Here is a 25,108-nt window from a genome sequence, read left to right as displayed (position 1 = left end):
CCGGTCCGGGAAGATCCCACATGCCACGGAGCGGCTGGGCCCGTGAGCCACAGCCGCTGAGCGTGCGCGTCCAGAGCCTGTACTCTGCAACGGGAGAGGCCACAGCAGTGAGAGGCCCGCGTACCGCAAAAAAAAAAAAAAAAAATAGAATACGAACCGTGGGTCTTCCCTGGTGGTGCAGTGGTTGAGAATCCGCCTGCCAATGCAGGGGACACGGGTTCGAGCCCTGGTCCGGGAAGATCCCACATGCCGCGGAGCAACTAAACCCATGCACCACAACTATTGAGCCTGCGCTCTAGAGCCCGCGAGCCACAACTACTGAGCCCCCGTGCCACAACTACTGAAGCCCGCACACCTAGAGCCCGTGCTCCGCAGCAAGAGAAGCCACCACAATAAGAAGCCCACGCACCACAATGAAGAGTAGCCCCCGCTCGCCGCAACTAGAGAAAGCCCGTGCGCAGCAATGAAGACCCAACGCAGCCAAAAATAAATAAATAAACTTATAAAAAAAAAAGAATGGTTATACAACAGCATTTAAGCTTTAAATAAGTTCTAAAATGTCAGCCCCTGCCTTTCTCTCTCTTCTCCCTGTGGGCGTCCCTTTGTTCTTTTCTGCTCCTCAGGCCGTACCTCCTTTCTGGCTCAACTGGTGAATCTTAGTTTATTGTGAGAATCCCTTCCCCAGACACACTCAAGGTCTTGGTCAGCTTGGTATTAAAGGTTCCTCCTGGACCTGCCTTTTCTCTGCTCCAGCCACAAGCGGGCTGGGTGGCCTGCCCTGCCTTCCCCCATGGGGAGCACAGCCGGCCTAACCCCACAGAAGCCGGCAAGGCCAGGCGGCCGTAAGCCTGTGAGGTGCCTCAAGGAAGTGGAGGGCCGGTGGGTGGGAGATGAGGGTCTGGCAACAGAAGCAGGGAGCCCTTGAGGAGAGGGTGGTCCTGGGGCCCAGCCGGCCCCCGTTCTGGGCCAGCATTGCCAGAGGCGCCCTAAGAATGGCCCTCAAGAGGGCCACTGAGGCAGGGGCGTCGGAGCCTCAGGCAGCCAGGCCACCGGGCCTCTTAGACCAGGCGTCCTGGGCCACTGCCTGCAGGACAGACCCTGAGGCCCCTTTCCTCCCCCTGACTAGACGGTGGGCACGACAAGGTCAGGGACTAGGACATGTCCTGTGCACCCAACCTTGCCCAGGGATGGCCTGCCCAGCGACAGAAGCATGGAGGCTCCAGATGACCAGCCCTCAGAGGAAAAGGACAACACAGCTACCGTGCTGGTCCCAGGCAGCCTCTGACACGCGATGCCCACAGCCTAGGAGAGCTGGGGCTGGCCACCTGCCTGGCACCCCAGCATGCCCACAGCCACCTGCGGTCTTTGGCTCCCCGATGGGTCTGCTGTCTCCTCGGCCTCCCTACCTGGGCTGGCCTGAGCCAGTCCCTCAAGCCTTGACCAGTGGGGGGTATCTGGGCCTGCAAAGGCAATGACCTGGCCATGGCCAACCCCACCCAAGTCCGGCCCCCTGAGGGCCCTGTCCGCTCCTGCTCTCTGAGCTGTCTGCCTTTCTTATTTAAAGAGTAGCAGAATTAAACAAATGTTTGCTAATTTCATGTGCCTGGACAGCCTAAAGAACTCCCACACTCGGGTCATGTAATCCTCCCGCTAAAGGAAAGTAGATTTCTTCACTGCAGTGGGTCCTTCTAGAAGTTTCTGGGCTATCACAAAGAATGCAACTGTAAAAGAACAAGCATGGTGTGTGTGCATGCACGTACCTGTGTGTGTGTGTGTGTACATGTGCACCTGTGGGCAGCCCCTGGGTCCAATGGGAAGTATTGAATTCAAACCAGAGTACAAAAATGACCCGAGACACCAAAGCTCAGCCAGCTGCGGGGTCTCTGCTCTCCAACGAAGGGAGTGAGCAGGAGATGGGCTCACCCTTGATCTGGCTTAGAAGTGCAGACCCCCCCCCAAAGCAATGCTGTTTTCTCTCATTTAAAAAAATCACATTTATTATTTATGATCATAAAAGCCAAAAGTTGACTATTATAGAAAATTTGGAAAATACAGAGAAAAATTAAGATCATCTGAAATCCCACTCTCTCTGGGAGAAGTCATATCTCCTGAGCTCTCAGGGGGTGGCAGACACACGGTCCCGTGAGCGGGCACCCAGCTGGGCTGAGGGGCCGGCACACGCGGAGGTTCAGGGGAGGGCTTCGGTCAGACCGTCAGGGGTGGCCGTCCAGCCTGGACTCCAACCCCACCAAAATGATTTATATTTTAGGCTTTTTCTTCCGATGTAAACTACCTCCCTCCCCCGCTTTCAACAAAACTGGGCCCAAATTGCATTCATCTGTATTCTGCTTTCTGTGTTTAAACCCTGTATTGTACACATCTTCCCTGGTTGTGAAGCATTCTTTGAGAACACCATTTCGGCCCCTGTGTAAGCTTCCAGCCTATGAAAACCTACCCACGATTTATTTAATTGTCCCATTTATTAGCCTTTAGGGGCAGCCACGTAAGTGACAGAGGACGCTGCCCCTTTTGAAAAACTGACCCCACAGGCCACCCCTTCCCAGGGCCCCGAGCTGGGGCTGCGATGGGCAGGGAGGGGTGATTGGCCAGGGGTCCAGGGCTTCCCTACTCCTTTTTGTTAAAGGGGGTTCTCCTCATGGAGACTGCCAGCTTGCTTGGTGGCTCTGAGGTTTCCTTTGGGGACACGAAAAAGCTCTGGGCGTAGATGGGGGTGCTGGTCACACTACCCTGTGAATGGACTGAATGCTGCTGAACTGTCCACTTCAAAACGGGAAATGTTATGTTATGTGGATTTTACCACAATTTTTTACCAACACTGTCAAACTGGACCCATCACTTTGTGGCAGGACCAGGTTTGCTTCCCTGGTGGCCTCATTCTAACCAGGGGCAAAACAGGAGGAAGGCTTAGACCGTCACAGAAAGTTGCATGCCGCAACTAAAGATCTCACATGCCGCAATGAAGATCCCACATACCGCAAGTAAGACCTGGCGCAGCCAAAATAAATAAATAAATATTCTTCAAAAATAGTAATAATAGGGAAATGGGGTGGGTGGAGGAGTGGGAATAGGAAAACTGTATATTTTCTGCTCGATGTTTCTATAATGCAAGAACTGCTCTGAAAAAATAAAGTCTATTAATTTAAAAAAAAATGATAGCACACGGACCCTGGCCAACCAGATGTAAAAAGAGTCCCACAGGCCCCCTGAGGGACGGGCAGCAGGTTTTTCCTTGCTGAATCATGCAGGGAGGCTGGGAGGCAGGAAGGGTCCCAACGTGGGAGTCGGGTGCAGCACTCACAGGGCTCGGGGCTGAGGAATTATTTCAATATGTGAATAACTGGTGTGGCCCTAGCATCTGAATATCAACTCTAACTAGTACTAAGATTACCTTGTTATTTTATGTAAGTTAAAAGCAAAAATGAAGCAAGCAAAGATGTGACAGCCCTGTAAGCTAGATATTGTTACCCTGTTTTACACATGGAAAAACCGAGGCCCAGAGAAGTTGTGATCGTTCAACAGAGAATGGTCCAGATCTTGGGATCTGAACCCAAGACTTTCTACCTCAAAACCCAGCTCTTGGGCTTCCCTGGTGGCGCAGTGGTTGAGAGTCCGCCTGCCGATGCAGGGGACACGGGTTCGTGCCCCGGTCTGGGAGGATCCCACATGCCGCGGAGCGGCTGGGCCCGCGAGCCATGGCCGCTGAGCCTGCGCGTCCGGAGCTTGTGCTCCGCAACGGGAGAGGCCACAGCGGTGAGAGGCCCGCGTACCTCAAAAAAAAAAAAAAAAAAAAAACAAAAACCCAGCTCTTCTCAGAGGAGAGAGGGCTCTTGCGGCTGACACTGCTGGCGATTAGCTAACCAGTCACCGGTTTAGTTCTCGGTGAAGGTGGGTCACAAAGCTGGCATTTGCAAAGAGCCCAAAGGAAGTTCTGCTTGTGCACAAGAGTAGAGCTTCTGCCGACTTGGCTGCTCCCTCAATTGGCAAATCTTTTCCTTCCCTTTGCTTCACTTTAAATCTGGAGAAAGTCAGCACTGTGAAGACGCTGAGAGCTCAGTGGGTCAGTCATCCCACCCTCCCATTTTACAGATGGGAAAAGTGAGGTTCAGAACAGGGAAACAACTTGTCTAAAGAAACAACCAGAATGTGGCAAGGCCAGGGATAGAAACCAGGCCTTTGGATACCCAGCACGCTGCCTGCTCTCTTGGCAGGGTGCGGGTCAGGGCACAGTCATTCTCGCTCCCCAGGTCCCAGTGCACACGTGCAATTAAGCCACAAGGAGCCGTTTCCCCCTGCGGTCAGCAGGCATGGCCACAAGGCCACTCTGTGAGCTGCACTCAGTGATGTCACTGGGAGTTGTCCACATGTGACTTCATGAAGGTGCGACGGTGTAGCATCCACCTCCCTGGTGTTTCAAATCTGCAGCTCAGCATCTTCCGGATCCTTCTTTCACTTTTGTGAAGTGTGTGTTTCACAAAAATAATGCTTAGCTGTGAGTCCATTTTGTGTAATAAGGCGTTTGGTTTCATGACAGGAAGAATTTCCTTTGTCCAGCAGCAGGAAAAAGTGGTTTTAAAGTTAAAATTATGTCATGGGGTGGCTCTCAGACTCTGGCAATGTATGACACCTCACAGGGGTGCTTTCTTCCAAGGGGAGGTCAGAGCTGAGGGGGCACAGCCTGTGGCTTAGGGAGCCATTCCTACTTGCTTCTGAAGTGCTGAGTTAACAGACTTTGTGTCCCAGGCCAGAGTCCTGCCTCAAGGGCACAGCTCTTGAAGGGCCAGGTTGAAAGGGGAACATGGTTCCAGCAAATTCAGATGGTCTTCAAAATGTAAATGCTGGGACTTCCCTGGTGGTCCAGTGGTTAAGACTCCACACTTCCAATGCAGTGGGCATGGGTTCGATCCCTGGTTGGGGAACTATGATCCCCCATGGTGCGCTGTGCGGCCAAAAAAATGCAAATGCTGTTGGGTATGTCACTATTTGCATGTCTAATATCAACGTTTATAGCTTTGGCCTAGAACTGCAGCATCTAACATGGCAACCACCAGCCAGGCATGGCTATTTAAACGAATTAAAATTAAGTACAATTACAAATTTGGTTTTTCGGTCACTCTAGCCACATTTCAAGTGTCCAGAAGCCATATTAGTAGCTGCCATTCTGGACAGCAAAAATAGAGAACACTCCAGGGTTGCAGAATTGGATGGCATTGGCCTGGAAACTGAGCACCGCTGGCAGGAGTGGGTGAAAAGAGTATTTAGTACAGATCCAGGGAACCACCCAGAAAGGCCTGAGCCGCAGAGCACGTAAGCGAGTCTGCAAGTCTAGATGTAGTGAGAAAATCTAGACCTGGGGGCCGTGCACATCATTTTACAGGAAGGAACTTGCTGGCTGCACCATGGTGTCAAATCGGTTCTGCCCAGAACAAGTTCCAGAATGAACCCCACTTAGTGGGGGACTCACTGGAGACACAGAGGAACCATAGGCAGTCTCTGGTTTTTCACTTTGCATGTATTTTTAGTCCTGGATATCCAATCGTGAAGCAATTATTATAAATAGAATCATATTCTTCCAGAAAAATGTTCCTCTTTATTCCAAGGGCATGTTTGTTTTCAAGGAGCCAAAGTGACCTAGATTAAGGAAAGAGAGATTTCTTCTAAGGAGGTGGGAAATCTCATGGCACCTGAGGAAGGCAGCTCTCCCCTGGCAGGGCTGGAAGTGGCCCCTCGCAGGCCCTGGGTGGCCACCTCACCTGCCCCTCTGCATTCCCTTTTCCTGCTCCCTCGGCCACAGGCCATGGGGTCATTCTCCTCTGTGCATGGGCCTTATGTGATTCCCTCTGCTGCCTGCTCTCAGCTGATCCTGTCTGGCCGACCCCCAAGCATTTTGGCTCCAGGGTGCCAGCGCTCACGTCAGCAGTCCAGCCAAGCATATCTGGCCCGCTGGAATTCGGCCCTGCAGGTCCGGGTCAGGTATCTCTCTGATGTCCAACCACTTGAGCCTGAGGGTACATTTATTCCAAGACTGTGGAAGGCACATGTGCTCTAGGACAGGTGGAGAAAGAGGAAAGGATGGCTGCCTCTCTGGTACAAACTGGTGTGAGATCAATCAGAACATCCTCAACTGTGTGGTCAGAAAAGAGAAAACAAAACAATGAAAATCTCTATGGTCATTTGCAATGATCAGATTCGACTGGAAATTCAAGAATGTGAACCTAAATTTTCAGTGTCCAAGTGTCTAGAACACAGCCTGCTCAATGAATATTTGTACAAAGAATGAATGAACGGCCTCATTGAACTATAAGAGATCCACAGAGTACAGGAATTTTATTTCATATATTTGATTTTTTAAAAATTATTTATGGCTGCATTGGGTTTTTGTTGCTGCGCGCCATCTTTCTCTAGTTGCGGCAAGCGGGGGCTACTCTTCGTTGCGGTGCGCGGGCTTCTCATTGCAGTGCCTTCTCTTGTTATGGAGCACGGGCTCTAGGCACACGGGCTTCAGTAGTTGTGGCACATGGGCTCAGTAGTTGTGGCTCGTGGGCTCTAGAGCACAGGCTCAGTAGTTGTGGCGCACGGGCTTAGTTGTTCAGCGGCATGTGGGATCTTCCCGGACTGGGGCTGGAACCCGTGTCCCCTGCATTGGCAGGCAGATTCTTAACCACTGTGCCACCAGGGAAATCCCCAAGTACTTGATTTTAAAAGGAAAGAAAAATCCTTTTGTGCCTAAATAGACACAAAGTTTTTAATATCTTTCTTTCAGCGGACATTTACTGAAAATTTACCCTGCACAGCACACTGGGAACCCTTCGCAATGAAAGAGACACAGAACCAGCTCTCAGAGCTCCAGCTCTGAGCTCCGTCTCAAGGGGAAGATATGAGTTAAGTAAGTTTGTATGTACACGTATTCTAAAGATGATGAAGGAAAACTGAACTTACACTTCCTGACTCTCTTGATAAATTTCACTGTAGCAAAAACAAGTATCCAAAATCATTCCAAAGTATTGGAGGTGGCAATTAAAAATGTTATTTTGAAGACAAAGCTGGTGTTTCTCCCATGAGACAGCATTTTAAATATGCCTTAAATCAACAAAGAAATTTGCCTGTAAATTAAAAGTTAGATAATACAGGACAGCATAAAAAAGAGAGTAAAAATTTTGTCCATTCATATACATTTACGGTATATAAAGTCCCACTGTTTTGTTTGGGGTGATGAACAAGTTCTGGAAATTGATAATAGTGATGGCTGTATAACCTCGTGAATGCACTTAATGCCACTGGATTGTATACTTAAGAAATGGTTAGGGACTTCCCTGGTGGCAGCAGTGGTTAAGAATCCACCTGCCAATGCAGGAGACACGGGTTTGAGCCCTGGTCCCGGAAGATCCCACATGCCGTGGAGCAGCTAAGCCCATGCGCCGCAACTACTGAGCCTGCACTCTAGAGCCCACGAGCCACAACTACTTAGCCCATGCATCGCAACTATTGAAGCCTGCGCTCCCTAGAGCCCGTGCTCTGCAACAAGAGAAGCCACCGCAATGAGAAGCCCGCACACCGCAATGAAGAGTAGCCTCCACTCGATGCAACTAGAGAAAGCCCACGTGCAGCAACGAAGACCCAATGCAGCCATAAATAAATAAATAAATAAATAAATCTATTTAAAAAAAAAAAGAAATGGTTACAATGCTAGATTTTAGGATCTGTATATTTTACCACAATAAAAATGAAAGAAAAATCTCTCACCAGACACACAATTTTATAAATGTTTTCTTTTTACAATATAGCACAATATTTCTCCATATCATTAGAAAGCATTCATAAATATGATTTTACAGATTGAATACTATTTCATCCTATGGCTGCAGCATAATTTTTTTCGTTTTTAGCCTGGCTACGAATTTTTTGGTGAGAATATTACAGCTGCTTCTTTCAGTTTTACGTGGCTGCATAACAGACACCCCAAACTTAGTGGGTAAAACATCCATTACGTGCACAGATTGTGTGTGTCAGGGACGGTGGTGCCGGGTTTATCTCTGCTCTGTGACATCTGGGGCCTCAGCTGGGAGGATTTGATGGCCGAGAGACTCCCCGGCTTGGGGCTGCATGTTATCTGTTGGTGTCCTAGCTCACATGCCTCAGTTGATGCTGGCTATCAGCTGGCAGTTCAGCTCGCTGGGATCAGAGCACCTGTACATAGGCTCTTCACGTGGCCTGCAGTTCCTCCCCACCTGGTGGCCTCAGGGTAGCCTCACTCTTACAAGGTGACAGTTCCAAAGCTGAGCATCCCAGTTAGCAAGGCAGAAGCTGCATCGCCTTTGTCACATTCTCTAGGTTTAAACAAGTCACAGGCCTGCCCAGATTCCACTTCGCTTCTCGATGGGGTTGGCAGCTGTCTTTGCAAAGGCAGTAGCTACCTCCCTGAACTGTTGGTGAAAACGTTTATTCAGACTCTGAAATTCCAGACCCTTACATTTTTTAAAGTAGCCCCTCTCTAACTGATTCACTGAATACGTTTTGAACACTTTTGTCTCAGCCCGACACCCACCGTTTTCCTCCCTCCAGGAAGGCGGTGTCTTCTTTGCTCCTCCGCCCTCCCGAGCTCTGGCATGAGAAAAGAGGGCAGAATGGAGACCAGGGACTGTGTCAGGAGGGCAGGAGGGCTGTGGGAAGCACGGTTGTCAGGGGAGTGCCCCAGCAGGGCAAGGCCATCATGGGAACACAGGTGGGGCAGTCTGCCAAGGAAGGTTCTTCCAGGGAGGGGAGTAAGCAGGTCCCAGGGGTTTCCCTTGCCGGAGACAGAGTGATGGAGACAGTTTCCTGAGGCACTGGACCCTCCCTCAGTGTTCGAGAAGAAGCAAGGGAAGACAGGAATTTCTGTTTGGACTGCCTTGAAACCCAACACCCCACGGGGGCTGAGCTCTGGGGATCACAGCCTTATAAGCTTTATGTTAACTCATCTTGAGCTTTGACGATGAGTCCCTGCACACACACACGATCTCTATTCTTCACAGCAAGCTTGGGAGTCCTGGAGAAATCTGAGGTTCTCCCCAAGTGGCTTATCCTACACTCTTGTCCCCTGCTTTCTTCTGGCAGTGGAACCCTCGTTTTTTGTTTTTTGTTTTTTTTTGCAGTACGTGGGCCTCTCACTGTTGTGGCCTCTCCCGTTGTGGAGCACAGGCTCCGGACGCACAGGCTCAGCGGCCATGGCTCACGGGCCCGGCCGCTCCGCGGCACGTGGGATCTTTCCAGACTGGGGCACGAACCCGTGTCCTCTGCATCGGCAGGCGGACTCTCAACCACTGTGCCACCAGGGAAGCCCGGAACCCTCGTTTTGACAGATAGTCGATTTGTTTGTTAGGGCTGATGTAACAAAGTACCACAGACTCGGGAGCTTAGACAACAGAAATGTGTTCTTGCACAGCTCTGGAGGCTGCAAGTCCAAGATCTCTGGAGGCTGGAAGTCCAAGATCAAGGTGTCAGCAGAGTTCATTCCTTCTGAGGGCTGTGAGGGAGAATCTCTTCCAGGCCTCTCCCCCAGCTTCCAGGGGTTTTCTGGCAACCTTTGGTGTTTCCTGGCACGTAAAAGCATCACCTTGATCTCCATCTTTATCTTCTCCTGGCCTTCTCCCTGTGTCTTCCCCCTGTGCTTGTCTGTCTCTGTGTCTAAATTTCCCCTTTTTACAAGGACACCAGACATGTTGGATTACGGTCCATCCTAATGACCTCCTTTAACTTGATTACGTCTGCAAAAACCCTATCTCCAAATAAGATCCCATTCTGAGGTACTGGGGCTTAGGGTTTTAACGTATGAATTTGCGGGGCGGCCGGGGGCACAATTTAAGCCCTAACAGACAGCATCTTCCAGGGAGCCATGCTCTTCATGGGAGGCCCAAGCCCACACCCAGTGCTGAGGAGTGAATCGTAATCAGCTTATGTCAACCACAGAGGCCCTACTCTCCCTCCCAGGGATGAAGAAGGCAAGAGGATATGGTATGTTCCACCCAATGAGACAGGAAGGGAAGTCTGCTGAGGAAAATCATCTCTTAGATAAAGAGAGACATAGAGGAAGAGATGCCCTTTCCTTTGTCTTATCTGTACCTGATGCCTAGAACTGGGGCCATCTTGGGACCACAAGGGGAGTTGGGCTCACATTCTGGGCCTGGAAATGACAAAAACGGAAAGGCCTGGGTCTCTGGTGTTGTTCTTGAGGTTCTGAGTGCATGATACTGGAGCCTCCCTTCCTTGAGACTTCTTGTCATAGGAGATGATTAATTTTCACTGTTGATTAAGCCAGCATGTAACGTAACAGTGTGCTTACCAGACTCTTCTTGGGAAGTGTCCTCTGAGTGGGCAGGAAGATACTGACAAGCCTTTGGAAAGGGAGCTGTGCCCGTCGCTGGCGTGTCGGATCTCAGACCCGTTCCCCACGCCACCAGGCCCTGCTCTGTCTCTTGGGAGGAGTGGAGACGGGGGCTGACCCCTGGAAATCACGCTTGCCAGCTCTCTGGCCAATAGGTTCCAAGTGGGAGGCCCTGGCAGGAGCCTGAGGAAGGCAGAAGTGGACCTCTTCCCTCCCCCCTCTCTGCTTCGGGCAGCGTCCACAGCAGTGGCCGCTTCCCCTCGGTTCCAGCCCATCGGGTCAGCACCTCTCCCTGTGGTTCCGGCCCCCACTGGACAGCCCCCGGGTCCTCTGCAGGTGGGCCTTGCTCCCGTTTACGCCCAGCCCTGTGGGTGGTGGTGCTTCCTGCAGCAGTTAGATATTCCGTTATCTCTGTAGCTAGTTCCCTTCCTAGTTAAATTCCCTTTGCTGAACTGCCTTGCCTGCTCTGGCCTGAGCGATACAGGGCACGACCTGCCAAAGGGGAAGGTTTTGTACCTGTGTGTGGTGGCCTCCCCACCTTCTGAGATCACCAGGTCCTGTTGTCAGCGAGGGTTTGGTGGGGCTGATGGGAAGTGCAGGTCGAGGCCAGAGCTGAGTTGTCTGCTCAGTGAAGGAAAAGACACCGGGGGTCGGATGCTGCCCCCAGAACGACCCCACCCACAGACCTCGGTCCTCTCGCCCAATGAGGCTGGGCCTGTGGAGGGCTGCCTCTGTGTATGCCCTGGTCTTCTTTTGCCCTGCGTGCCACGGGCCCCTCACTGACTCAGCCCAGCCCCAGACAAGCCTTTCCAAGCCCAGAGCTCTCCTCCAGCTCACACCTTTGCCCTCGGGCCCCATGGTGGTACCGTGTGTCCACTGTCCCAGGGACTAGGACACCGGAGCACAAGCCCGGGGATCAGCGTCCCCTCCAGACTGTGAGCTCCTTCAGAGCAGAGGCTTCCTTTGCTCACTTCTCCCTGGTGGCTGGAGCGGCCCTGGCCTAGGACGAGGGCTCACAGGCTGTGTGAAGGGAAACAACGAGCATCCCCTTCAGATGCTCCTGCAGCCTCTCCTTGGGAGCCCAGACCCACGGCTGCCTCGTGTTCAGGGGCCCCCGCGGCTGAGTCCGGCATGATGCTGCAGGCTGTTTGGATCTCAGTTCTGACGTGGCAGGAAAGTGATGCTCACACCACTCCTGGGAAAAGCACACACCTTCCAGAAGGTCTAGGTTGTGCAAGGGCCCTCCACATGCTGTTCCCTGCCAAGGAGAGAAGTCTTGCAGGCTCCGGGGATTCCCAGAGGCGGGGCCCCACTAGGGTGGGCCCCTGGCAAAAATGGGGCAGTGGCACAACCTAGCAGAGGTGCTGCAGCATGTTGGGTCAGATGAAGTCACCAGGAGTTGAAGAGACAGTTTTCTTTTAGCGCTGGGGAGAAGGTCAGGTTTCACTGGGCCCCCGTCAGTTCCTCACTGGTCCCCAAGAACCCAGCCCCCAGCTGCATCCAAAGGGGGGTCCTCCCTTGCCCAGCACATCACTTGCATGTAGCAGACACTCAGTATAAACATGTATTGAACGAATGAATAAATGACCAAAGGAAAATATTCCGAATCTTTTATCCCCCCAATTTTAGATAGCACATGGGGAGAAATTCCCACAAGTTAATCAGTCATGTAGCAAATACAAATCACAGATTTCTCAGGACAGCCCTAGTTTCAATTTAACAAGGTTGAGTGACTTCTGTGTACCATGTACTGGGCTAGACACTTATGAAGACCAGTAAATCGCGGTCCTAACTTCAAAGGGAGTGGGAGTGGGGGAGGCCCAAGGTGCCCATACAGTGTGATCCATGCTGTGATGTCAGGCATGCAGGGCCTGCAGAGCAGAGTGGTCTCAGGTGGCTAATGTGGCAGGAGATGGATGAGGCTGGGAAGGTGAGCAGGGCAGACCTCGGAGGCTCCTGGGTGCTACACTAAGGCATTTGGACTTTACCCTGTGGACCAAGGGCCACCAGCGAAGGGCTTTAAATAAACAAGTGGTCAGATCTGAAACCTGTCCTGCGGTCAGCCCACGTGTTAGGAAGGTGGCATGTCTGAAGCTGGCCTGGGCACACACTTCCTGGGACTCTGTCTTCAGTCCACTGAAAAGGCAGGCCGTGGGAAGCAAAGCATCGCTAAAATCAATGCGCCAGGCAAGTGAGCTATGCTTCTCAACCTCTGGACAGAGGCCGCCTCTTCTCTGCAATGTACTGTGTGGCCGTTGACGTGCCGCAGGGCCTTGCTGGGCTCCCAGAGGCCCGGCCCACTTCCTGCCAGATGGCCTTTGTCCCAACAACTCCCAGGGAGCCACACCAGGGCGGAGGCCGGGTGGGGCGGTGATGCAACGGCACTTCTTAATACAAACGTCCCGGGACTTCCACCGACTCTGGTGTCTCCGGCTCTTCCAACAGGTACTTTTGGAGATGCTGTACTTCTCTGATGACACCTGTGTTGCTCAGAGCAAGGAGGGCCTCCACGGAAGTTCCCTGTGCCCAGGGCACATCACTTGGATATTGGCAAGGATGGTACACTTTCCGCCTCATAGGGTGGATTGGATTTTTGGAAACACCTAGAACAATTTAAGGGCAATCCTGGAGTGTTAGTGAGTAACTAAGCTTCCAAACATTATTTTTGGTCCAGCAACCACATGTGACTAGCAGTGTCCCGTGACTAATTCCTATTTCCCTGAGTTGTGGCATCCTTGCAGGACAGGTCCTAACCTCCCAAAGTCCTCCTGTGGCTGGATGTCATGAGCCTCACTCCAGAGTCAACTCTTACTACACTTCTGGGAAGAAATTTGGTGCAGAATATATATGACCACGGACGTGTGGACAGAACACAAACCCATTTTCCAGAAAGTTCTCAATTTTTACTGGAATGTTCACTCTTCCATTACTGAGGACACGGATACATAAGTTCTTTTTCTTTTTTTTCTTTTTGCGGTACGCGGGCCTCTCACTGTTGTGGCCTCTCCCGTTGCAGAGCACAGGCTCTGGACGCGCAGGCTCAGCGGCCATGGCTCACGGGCCCAGCCGCTCCGCGACATGTGGGATCTTCCCTGACCGGGGCACGAACCCGTGTCCCCTGCATCGGCAGGCGGACTCTCAACCACTGCGTCACAGGGAAGCCCGGATACATAAATTCTTGCTGACCATTGTCTCTTATGTTACTTCTTCTCAGTAAAGGTGACTCCTTAAATTTGTAATCATGATATACCTTTATAAGTCCTTTCGGGCAAGTAAATTAAGAAAAGATACCTTCTGCGCCAGACATGTCCTCACTTTTGGTTCAGAAAATGTGATTTGTAGATTCATACAGAGCTCTTTGTAAAAGGAGTCAGAGATTCTTAGAACGTCAGAGTGCAAGAGACCGAGTTTTCATTCAGTCCAGTCCAGCCAGAGTGCGTTTTACAGAAAGAGCTTGAGATCCAGAGAGCAGAAGTGATACCCAGGGATGAGCTAGGTGCTGAGGGTAGCTTAAAAAATTGGAGGTGGTCCCAGAACTTAGGTGGGATGACTAAGGGTACAGATCTTGTTGGCATGTCCAATATGGTTTTAGATGTTTTTGTTCACTTCTCTAAGTTACTGCTTCTGCACCAAACACAAAAACCTCACCTCCATGTAAGGGTAACTTCTAGGTGTTGGACTTCACATAGTTTTCAAGGATCTGCTGCTTTTCTCTAAGGAAAAAAGAAAAAGTAAGGGAGAAGATAAACTCTACTGAAAATATACAGAAAGACACGAATGCCATGCATCTGAACAAAGCCAGGTTTAGTCACTGTAGGTTTATCTTTTCAGATCCAGATTGGTAACTGGGTTTAATGACTCAGGCCTGCTGACTCCCAGACCCGAGGCCAAACTCTAAGAGTCTGTCTGCAGCCAGCCAGGAGGGCCAGTTCTCGGGGAAGCCACACTTCCTCCTTCCCTTGCTTCTGTTTCCCCATCTGGGTCAAGATGGGTTATCTGGGCAAGGCCAGGCCTCCCCAGGGGAAAGTGCAGCACATGGGCCGTTTGGGGTGGGCTAGCAGGAGAGGCAGTGTGTGGAGGTGACCACATGTGAGTAGCACATGTGACCAGCAGCGGGACCGATCACCTGGCTTCCTGAATCAAGAACTCGCCTCTGGGTTTCAGCTAATACTTCTAATTCTAAAATAGATCACAGAACTGATCTGAAAGAGACTCTAGATCAGGCCTGAACTCTTCCCTTGATGGCTGGAGAGAGGCTCACAGGGGGTCGAGGAGATGGTCAAGGTCACACAAGGCAAGCTGCCGGCGGGATGGGGGGCTGGCTATCCTTCCCTCCACACCGGGCTCCTACTAGGATCCCACACGCTGAGACATCCGGTTCCCTCTGCTGGGAGGAAGCCGAATAGTGGGGACAGTGTTTGCCACGCAAGGACTGGTTGATTGATGTGCCTCAGAGATCTGGGCAGTGCGGACAATGCTCCCCTCTTGGCCCCAGCTCTGGACATGGGAGACTTCCGGAGTTTGAGGAAAAATCTGCGTGTCACTGGAACAAAATGTTTCTTCTCAGAGTGGGGACAAATACCAGTGTTCACCATGGAATCAAAGCTGTCCCACTTAGTGCCTGGGATTGTAATGGTCTCTGACGGGATTGTTAATTTCATTATTAATCTCATTCCCTCCTAGGAATTAAAATTGCTGGGATGGTGATAACTCCCCTCTCCCTCTCTCTCACTGGTACCCAGTTGTTGCCCAAGGACTATGTAAAAATAAGGTTGATCAGGGTGGCCAAGAGAAAAGGGAGCTCTGCCTGTCATATCCCTTCACATATGAAGACTCGTTACTGTTTACTGCTGTCTTCCCTGTTCTTGATTCTGTGGAAGCCATGCATGGTCAGGGAGAGTTAGATACTCATTCATTCCTGCATTCATCAAACAAGTACTCACTCCTCACAAAGGAGGTTTTTGTAGCTGTAAACATCATTGGGTCTTCTAGTCCAGCCTTCTTCTGAGGCCCAGAGAAGGGAGGTACCTTAACCAAGGTCACACAGCAAGTTGGGGCCAAGGTGGGCTACAGTCTTGAGCTCTTCCAGGGTCACACCTTTTTACTCCCACCCGCAGCCCTCAGGTCGGTCACACCCTAGGGTGGGACATAATCACCTGTTAGATTTTGTCTACAAGGGAAGGAATGGTAAAAATGCAAGGGGCAAAAAGTGCCCCAAATCCCTCCCTGGGGCTGGCAGTGGGGGGGTGGGGGTGGCCTGCACCCTGGAAAGGCCAGTTCTCCCACCAGAGCCTTGGCTGCACTCCTGGGGACTCCCAATTGACGACACAGTTTTTGCCATATGTATTTCTTGAGTAGACACTGGTGGTGTGTTAGGACTCAACTCTCCCAAAGCGTGCCCATCGCAGCTGCCCTTACAGAAGTCACTGAGGAGTGCCACCCGATACAACTAAGGGCAGTGGATCGCTCGGTGGCTTGCAGACCTGTTACTTCCTACCCCTTCCCCTAATGCCCTTAGACGAGTCTTTGGCTTAGTAAGCGTAACGTGTATCTTCGCTTGTCCACTGCTGTCTGCCACCTAGTTGGAAGACACCTGGATATGTTAGACACGGTTTACAGGCGCAGTGGCTGGGGAGCTGCCCCCAGCTGTGCCGCTAACTTGCCGGGTGACATTTCTCCCTTCTGCGTCTCCGCCCGCTTCTTCGTGGGGTGGAACTGCTCCAGAATCACTTCCAGGTCCCTCCCATAGGAATGGAGACGCCGGGCAGAAGGAGCCAGAGTGTGCCAGGTGGGGTCCACGTGGCCCGCTCGCGCCCGCGATTTCCTTTCTCCGCCCGAGGGCACGAGGCATTTAATGCCAGGTGGAAGAACAGTGCTGCTTGGCGCAGGAGCTGAAATCTGGCGGCGGTCAGAGGCTGGTTTCGCAATTCTTCGGCTGCGGTTCTTGGCCCCAGGCGGAGCGCCAGGCGCAGGCGCCTGAAGGTGCGCTATTGGAGCTCAGGGCCCGCGGCGCGTGCGCCTGCGCAGGCCTGCAGCTGGCCCGGGAAGGGGGGGGGCGCTCGGATGCGCTGACGTCGAACCGCCCGCTCCCCCCGCCCCTCCGCCCGGCTCCGGGTTGGCCGCCGCCGCGGCCCGCCCCCTCCCTGGGAGGACGCCCGGACGGAACCGATCGCGGCTGGTTTGAGCTGGTGCGTTTCCATGACGACACGCGCGGCGCTATAAGTAGCGGAGCTGCGGCGAGTCGGGCTTTGTCAGTTCCCTCAGCCTCCCTCATCCTCCCTCAGCCACCGCCGCCGTCCCTCTGCCAGCGCTCCGGCGCCACCTCGGGCCGGCGGTTCTCCGCGGGAGGGAGTGAGGTGGCGGGCGGCCGGGCGGGCCGCTGACGGGGGCGGCGGGGACAGCGGCGGGGCGGCCGGCGGCCCTGCGCGCTCGGCGGCGGCCGCGGCGGCGGCGTCTGGTCTCCATGGGGTCTGCCCGCGGCGCCCGTGCGCTCTAAGGTGAGAGGGGCGCGTCCGGGCGCTTGGAAGGCCGGGGGAGCGGGGGTGACGGCCACGTGTCCCTGCGCCCGGGCCCGGCCTGAGGCCGGAGCAGCTCCCGCGCCGTGGAGCTGCGAGGACACGTGGTCGCAGAGCCGGCCGCCGGCCCCTGACCTCGGTGACCCGCTGCGCCCCCGGCCCTGACGTCCCGGGTGAAGCCGGACCCCGGCGTGCACGGCGGCCACCCTCCCGGCTCAGGGCAGCCTGGGCTGGAACGGCCCGGGGTTCACCTCCTCCGAACCATGTCGTGAGGGTTTCTGAGCCGGAAGCTGTTGAAAAGGGTCGGTCGTTCCTTCAAACCGCTGTTTTTTTTTTAAACCCATGTGGCAGTCCGGTAGCAGGTGCAGGAGAGGTAGGAAGCGAGCGGGCTCAGGTCTCCGGGCGCCCATCTCTCGCACTCACTTCTAGAAGGAAGAGACGTGCCATTCCGCCGTATTGCCCTGGAATTTCCTTTTTTTTTTTTTTTCATTTTAGCTTTTATTTGTGCTATGTGTACAGAGCGAATGACCCAATATAGAAACCCACTCGGGTCGCTAGAGCTGAGATGAGATAACCTTGTAGTAACAACTGATAATACTCAACCGGCTATGGCTTAGAGTTGTTTACGGGATCTTTTTTCTTGATTTGGTGAGTCAAGAAAAACCTATATTATTAAGATCCCAGTTCAGGCTTAGGCATAGGAGCCAGTCCCAAGATCTTCCCAAAAAGACCAGCGGTGTTTGAAAATGCGAAATAATGGGGGAAAGTGGGGAGTAGAACCTCTTAGAAATGTCTAGGCGGGACAAAGAATGTGTTGACTTCATTCAACCCTAAAATAGGGCGTAATTTAGTTGACTTGTAAATTTTTCAGTTGCTGTTTGAATTAGTACCAGTCTTTTCTAACGTTATCCAGTTTGCAGTAAAGCATTTCATGGCAGAGAGGTGCTATCTTGCGCTAATTCGAGTCATTTTAAGTAACTTAGCTATACAGAAAGAACACACCAAAAGGTGTTCTTGGGTGAAATGTCTCTATATCAAAAGTTATTGAGATAAAGCTTTGAAAGATACAAGAAAGCAAAATACTTAGTAGGGGTGTATTTCAGAGAAACAAAAACGTCCTAAGCTTAAGCCTGAATATTGCCTTAAAAATGTTTAACGAGACTCGAAATAGCCCAATCTGTCACCGGTGAGCGTATTTAAATGTTATTATATAGACAAAATGGGTTTGCTGGCAGTCTCTTCCCTTCCCCTACGCGCGTAGGAGGTTGACAGTGCCAGCAAGTCACATTAGATCAAGTCTTGCAAGTTCTGCCGTGCATGGGTTTGGATTTATGGCAGGCCCGTTCCCCTGGGCCTCTCATAGTGTCCCATGCCAGAGCAAACTGGCCCAGAACCATTGCCTGGCCTCTGCCCGTAGGCTGCAGGCACTGAAGCGGGTTGTACAGTGGAAAAGAAGCCCTCCCTGGCAGAAATTAAATAGGTTAAAATCAGTAATTTTAAGACAACTGTCATTGACCAATGTCGCATTTCATGAAGGCCAAGGACAGTGGCTCTGATTGTTAAATGAGCTTTATTTTTGCTTATTCATAAATGATTGTTGGCTTATTTTTGTTATTCATGGTTAGTCAAAACTTATTCCCAGGTGATGATCGTTCATAGCTAAGCAAGTATCAGAGTGCCTGTAAGGACAGTTGAGGTTCCCAGAGTTGCTAATTCAGTAGGCAGTGCTGGTTTAAGAATACTGCTTTCTGATCAGCTACAGCAACTGTCATACATTATGTTGATTTGAAGATTGCAGCTTTGAAAAACACATGCCTAGCATGAAAATTAGCTCATAAAATTCTCAGGAAACTTAAGAGCTCTCAGTAGATTGAGAGCAGTGATGCCTGTTAGTCACTATAAGTTGTTCTGTATAAGACTTAGGAAATAGCCAGATGTTTATACGGCCCCTTTGAAAAATTGCTGTCATGCTATTTTAAGCTTCTAAAGAGAAACAGGTCCGAAATAAAGTAAGCTAACTGTCATGAGACTTTTTCCCTATCAGTGAACTAAGTGCAGGAAAGCTTCTGAAACCTGCATTCAGTAGTTTTTAGCAGGGATGTTTGAAATGCTTTTTTTGAGGTGGACAGTACTATATATGGAAGTTCAGTGTGAAAAAATCTAGTGTTGAATCTGTGGTGTCCTCATTCCATTGAGTTTATGGAATCACGTGACCGAAACCTAGGCATAATGGGGATTCCCAAACCCAGTGAGTGAGGTATCTGTGGAGGGTGCTTGCGTAGTCCTGCTTCTCGTGTGTGCTGTCAGTAACTGATCTTCCAATTTAATGTGTTCCGAAGGTGGACAGCAGATTGTGCGTTGGTCAGGACATTTTCACTGCTGCAGCAAGGGCACGCACATCTTTCAGTGGGACTTGGAATTCCTAGAGAATTGCCTTTGTGAAAAGCTGGCATAATTTCTTTAAATTTCATCTCTTAGTTTCCCTTGTAAGTATTCATGGTTGTTGCAGGTTTATCTTATTAGGAGTTACTAAGTATTGCTAAGACTTCTGAGTAAATTGTCTGCCCTGTTTGCAGTTTGTTGTTTCAGAAAGATATCAAGGAACCATGAACAACTTTAGTAATGAAGAGTTTGATTGCCATTTCTTGGATGAAGGCTTTACCGCCAAGGACATTCTGGACCAAAAAATTAATGAAGTTTCTTCTTCTGTAAGTGTATGTTAAGTCCTTGCTGGGAGTGCAGCTTTGAGAATGTTGGGTTGGATGGGAAGCTTCAGTGGGGTCTTGCGGAAATGGAAATGTCGTATTAGGGAATTTAGAATTTAATTGGCTATGGATCGTCCAATAACAATGATTTTCATGCCAGGGATTGACTAAATAGAGTAGGATTCATGAGAATAACGGGTAAGGGAAGGGAAGGCTGCGTGTTGGACGCGTTGTTAGGCCGCTGATGGGTTTCCTGTAACCACTCTTACACAGGACGATAAGGATGCCTTCTATGTTGCGGACCTGGGAGACATCCTAAAGAAACATCTGAGATGGTTTAAAGCTCTTCCTCGGGTCACCCCCTTTTATGCAGTCAAATGCAATGATAGCAGAACCATAGTGAAGACCCTAGCTGCCATAGGGACAGGATTTGACTGTGCCAGCAAGGTGAGCAAAAGCAGCAGAACTCACATGATCGTAATGGCCTCAGTGTTCCCAACAGGGCAGACCAAAATTGCGTTGCTTGGGCAGGAGATGCTAATGAATTGAGTGGGGATGGTGACAGCTTCCCATGTTTTTCTGTTTCTTCCATGTATTAGCTACATGTATTGTAACACCTCTTCTTTTTCAGACTGAAATCCAATTGGTGCAGAGTCTCGGGGTGCCTCCAGAGAGGATTATCTATGCAAATCCTTGTAAACAAGTGTCCCAGATTAAATACGCTGCCAATAATGGAGTCCAGATGATGACTTTTGATAGTGAAGTTGAGTTGATGAAAGTTGCCAGGGCACATCCAAAGGCCAAGTGAGTTACTCCTCCATTTGAGGGCAGGGTCAGATGTGGCATCTGTATAATAATGGCAGACAAACTCAAATTTCCAGTTGTTAGATTTCCATACTTTAGTAAATTATCTGTGTACTGGGTCAGAGACAAAGTAGAAAAAAGCTTAAATCCTCTTGATTAATAAAACCAAATTAGACTTAAACCACAGGGTATCAGAGCCCAGGAGTCTCTGTCTTAACCATGGCTGTAGGTGATCTTCTGTTATGGGAAACTTGATACACTTTTCTTGCTTCTAGGTTGGTTTTGCGGATTGCCACTGATGATTCCAAAGCAGTCTGTCGCCTCAGTGTCAAATTTGGTGCCACACTCAAAACCAGCAGGCTTCTTTTGGAACGGGCAAAAGAGCTGGATATTGATGTCATTGGTGTCAGGTGAGATCTTGGTGATGGCAGAGGTAGAGATTAAGATTAGACAATGCAAGTTTTATCGGTTTTCTCCCACTATGAATAGTTATTTCCAGAAATAGTAAGAAATAGCATATTCTACTTTTTTTGCCCCAGCTTCCATGTGGGAAGTGGTTGTACTGATCCGGAGACCTTCGTGCAGGCCATCTCTGATGCCCGCTGTGTCTTTGACATGGGAGTGAGTATATGTGAACCCCAAGTTGGAGCGGGGGGCAAGAATGACAGTAATAACTAGTCCCAGTTCCAGAATTGACCTTTTGTAGAAGTCATCTCATATTACAGGCATTTAACCCTATCTGCTGCATGCGTTTTTCATGACTTGTTATGAATCTGGCTACTTGATTGACTTAATTTGATTGAATTAACTTTCTTGACTCTAGGCTGAGGTTGGTTTCAACATGTATCTGCTTGATATTGGTGGTGGCTTTCCCGGATCTGAGGATGTAAAGCTTAAATTTGAAGAGGTAATTTATAACAAAACTATAATCTGTAGCTCTTAGCAAGTTCTTTTTTGGAATATTTCAAAACCTACTAGTTTTAACAGATAGTAAAGGGACTATACAAACATGAAAATAAATGTCTTGGTGTGGTATTTTGAATGACTTCTGTGCTATTTAAAATGGTACTTAAGGGACTTTCCTGGTGGCACAGTGGATAAGACTCCGAGCTCCCAATGCAGGGGGCCCGGGTTTGATCCCTGGTCAAGGAACTAGAAGAAGTTAGGCCATTATATGCTACTCATTTATAAAATAAATCCGTATTCTTTTTTGTGAAAATTATATGAATAGGCAGAATAGAAAGTTTTGTTCTGTTGGCATGTACTTGCTGGATAAAAACATTTAGGCACTTTGTAAGTGGTAATAAATTTGTATCATTGTTTAATAAAATCATACCCGTAACATCTTAAAGAGGGTAGAAAGGGTGTCTGGAGGGGAATCAAAATGAAACCACAGGGGTGTACAGGCTGGTCTTCAGGGAGATGTTTATCTTGTGCTGCTGTTTGAGGATAAACCTCTCTGCTGATGGCCGCTCTCAGGGTTTTTGGTGTGTCATGTCACAAAGTGCTGGTCCGTGTGAGTTCCCCTTGATGACCAACTGCTCTTTTCTATCTCACTCTGGTAGATCACCAGTGTAATCAACCCGGCGTTGGACAAGTATTTTCCATCAGACTCTGGAGTTAGAATCATAGCTGAGCCAGGCAGATACTATGTTGCATCAGCTTTCACGCTAGCAGTTAATATCATTGCCAAAAAACGCGTATTAAAGGAACAGACAGGCTCTGATGGTACGTACAAAGGATGAATCATCGTGTGTATAACAAAGTTGGTACATAAAGTGGTAATTGAGGCTAATTCTGCTTTTCTAGATGAAGATGAGTCAAGTGAACAGACATTTATGTATTACGTGAATGATGGAGTATATGGATCATTCAACTGCATCCTCTACGACCATGCGCACGTGAAGCCTCTTCTGCAGAAGGTACCTTGTGAACATGCTGTATACGGCAGTTAAGATGATTGGTCAGGGGCTTCCCTGGTGGCGCAGTGGTTGAGAGTCCGCCTGCCGACGCAGGGGACACGGGTTCGTGCCCCGGTCCGGGAAGATCCCACATGCCGTGGAGCGGCTGGGCCCGTGAGCCGTGGCCGCTGAGCCTGCGTGTCCAGAGCCTGTGCTCCGCAGCGGGAGAGGCCACAGCGGTGAGAGGCCTGCGTACCGCTAAAAAAAAAAAAGAAAAAGAAAAAAGAAAAAAAGATGATTGGTCAGAACAAGTGTAAGCAGGTGTGTTTTTCTCTCTCTCTCAAATGTAGAGACCCAAACCAGATGAGAAGTATTACTCATCCAGCATCTGGGGGCCGACCTGTGATGGCCTGGATCGCATTGTTGAGCGCTGTGACTTGCCCGAGATGCATGTGGGCGATTGGATGCTCTTTGAAAACATGGGTGCTTACACTGTCGCTGCTGCTTCTACTTTCAATGGATTCCAGAGACCAACCATCTACTATGTGATGTCAGGGCCAACATGGTTAGTGACAACAGTGTGTGTGTTTGTGTTTCCTATAAGAAGATAGAACCTTCCAGGATTTATTATGCTTGCTCTTGTTGAATAAGGAATTGCTTTACTTAGGATTAAATAGTAACGTTTGTTTTAATTGTTTTTCTCTCCATATTAATGTATGCTTTAGAAATTTTGGAAAATACAATGGAAGGAAAATCCCTTCCATAATAGTGATCTGTATTTTCAGATTTCTAAGGCGTAATCATTTCAGAAAAGATTGATCAGGATATTTCTGTGCAACTAGAATATTTTAATTAGTGTCTGTGACTTGTGCTTTCCTTGTTACCATAAAGATGGTTCTGAAGAAATGCTTGCTGTAGAGCTATGTTGAGTTGCTTCCTGATGACATAGTAACCAAGGACATAAATAGGCTCATGAATAAGTTATTCTCCGTTTCTCGGTGTGGAATTGCTCAGTGAGGGGTGACTCAGGGCTTCTGAACGTGCCGCTTCTGTCTCCTGCAGGCAGCTGACGCAGCAAATCCAGAGCCACGACTTCGCACCCGGAGCGGAGGAGCAGGATGTCGGCACTCTGCCTGTGTCCTGCGCCTGGGAGAGTGGGATGGAACGGCGCCCGGCCGCCCGCGCTTCAGCTCGCGTCAATGTGTAGATGCCATTCCTGTAGCTGGTAACTGCGAGTTTAGCTTGATGTAAGGGTTGGGGGGGGACCACTTAACTTAATTACTGCTAGTTTTGAGATGTCTATGTGAATAGGGCTGGCACAGATGCAGCAACGTGGAAGACTAGGCGATGGGGTCACACTTATCTGTGTTCCTATGGAAACTATTTGAATATTTGTTTTATATGGATTTTTATTCACTTTTCAAACATGCTACTAAAGCATGCCCCTCAACTGCTGAGCAAGCATTTGTAGCTTGTGCATTGGCAGAATGGGCCGGAAGCTTAGTGTTGTGACCTGTTTTAAAGTAAAGTATCTTGAAATAATTAGGCATTGGGAAATTTTTACAGTGTGTCCATTCCAAATGGCTCACCTTGGGCTTCCCTGGTGGCGCAGTGGTTGAGAGTCTGCCTGCCGATGCAGAGGACACGGGTTCGTGCCCCGGTCCGGGAAGATCCCACATGCCGCGAAGCGGCTGGGCCCGTGAGCCGTGGCCGCTGAGCCTGCACGTCCGGAGCCTGTGCTCCGCAACGGGAGAGGCCGTAACAGTGAGAGGCCCGCGTACCGCAAAAAACCAAACAAACAAACAAACAAAAAAAACAAAAAAAACAAATGGCTCACCTTGAGTGTGGTTTACAGGTGGGGAATTGATGTTTTTTCCCAGAGGCTGAGAAAATTGCCCCCGAGGACTAAGGAGTTGACAGGTTTTTAACATTTTGAAGATCCATGGAATGCCTTTTTCCTGTTCTGACATTTTTATTTCAAGTCCTGTAGGAAGTTTACTGTGGATTCTCAGAGAGAATAGTGAGTGGGTCTAGTCCCATGTGCGGTGGAAGGAAAAGGACGGGCGAGACAGTGGGCAGTCTCTGCTGTTAACAGCACAGTCCACCCTGGATGTGACTGAGCTTGGAGTGCCCAGGGCCCCTTGTTAACTAGCCAGCCTGCGGCGAGCAGGGCCAGTGCCCAGGCCCTCTGAACCCTGCCTCCAGAGGCTAGACACAGGCCCTCCCCATCTTGACTTCACCAGTTGCATAGTCACAACTAGTTAGGAATGTAGCACAGCTTTTGGCAGTTGTTACACGTGTTATAGATCTTTACCTTCCGACCTTGGCCTTTTATATTCTCTTACTCAACTTGTACCCCCAGTCCTCAGAAAAGGTTGGCAGGCTCTCATACTAAATTTCCAAAATGGGAATTGTGAATTCCTGCTGTAGCACAGGGAGGAGGGAGGAAAGGAAGGCCACGTAAAAGCCAGGTGTCCCCTTAGTAACTGCCACTTGTCTGCACCAGACACTGCAGACGGCACTGTCTCACCAGCTTCGTTAGAGGGCCACAGGGAGACAGCATGTGGTTCAGACGGGAACGCCGCAGCTTCCTGCATCTCAGGGACTAAATTCAGCGCTTCTGCTGATGCCGTTAGTACCTTTACCAAGGAGTTGAGGGGAGTGACTTGTGTTTCTTAAAAGCCACCTTCCCCCAAGACCTCAGTTCCACCTGGACACAGCACGTTGCTGTGATCGCTGACGTCACATCTCGACTGCTTAGCCGGACCCCTGAATAAGACTTCTCAGCAGCCACAGAGAAAATAG

General features: G+C 50.1%; 1 protein-coding gene across 2 annotated transcripts; it reads left to right on the top strand.

The window, feature by feature from the left end:
• The first annotated feature begins 16,640 nt into the window (after window positions 1–16,640).
• On the top strand, window positions 16,641–23,845 carry ODC1 (ornithine decarboxylase 1). Of its 2 annotated transcripts, XM_082642299.1 has the most exons (12): window positions 16,642–16,875; window positions 19,233–19,379; window positions 19,470–19,601; window positions 19,872–20,045; window positions 20,230–20,402; window positions 20,678–20,812; window positions 20,942–21,023; window positions 21,226–21,309; window positions 21,968–22,130; window positions 22,212–22,324; window positions 22,654–22,868; window positions 23,366–23,845. In XM_082642299.1, the coding sequence occupies exons 3-12, from the start codon at window positions 19,500–19,502 to the stop codon at window positions 23,508–23,510; spliced, it is 1,386 nt and encodes a 461-aa protein (XP_082498425.1). In that variant the 5' UTR covers window positions 16,642–16,875; window positions 19,233–19,379; window positions 19,470–19,499; the 3' UTR covers window positions 23,511–23,845. The 2 variants fall into 2 exon arrangements, with proteins under 2 accessions (XP_082498426.1, XP_082498425.1); XM_082642300.1 differs by lacking the exon at window positions 19,233–19,379 and having other exon boundaries at window positions 16,641–16,875.
• Window positions 23,846–25,108: the final 1,263 nt, after the last annotated feature.

The sequence above is a fragment of the Mesoplodon mirus genome, assembly GCF_964341445.2.
Source record: "Mesoplodon mirus genome assembly, chromosome: 14".
Lineage (NCBI taxonomy): Eukaryota > Metazoa > Chordata > Mammalia > Artiodactyla > Ziphiidae > Mesoplodon > Mesoplodon mirus.
The sequence above is the reverse complement of the archived record's forward strand: the minus strand, read 5'-3'. Positions and strand labels throughout refer to the sequence as shown.

Excerpts from the sequence above, each read along its gene's own strand:
- ODC1 (XM_082642300.1), top strand. The coding sequence starts at position 19,500 with ATGAACAACTTTAGTAATGAAGAGTTTGATTGCCATTTCTTGGATGAA. Across the intron at positions 20,046-20,229 it reads GATTTGACTGTGCCAGCAAG|ACTGAAATCCAATTGGTGCA; the intron begins GTGAGCAAAAGC and ends CTTCTTTTTCAG. Across the intron at positions 20,403-20,677 it reads AGGGCACATCCAAAGGCCAA|GTTGGTTTTGCGGATTGCCA; the intron begins GTGAGTTACTCC and ends TCTTGCTTCTAG.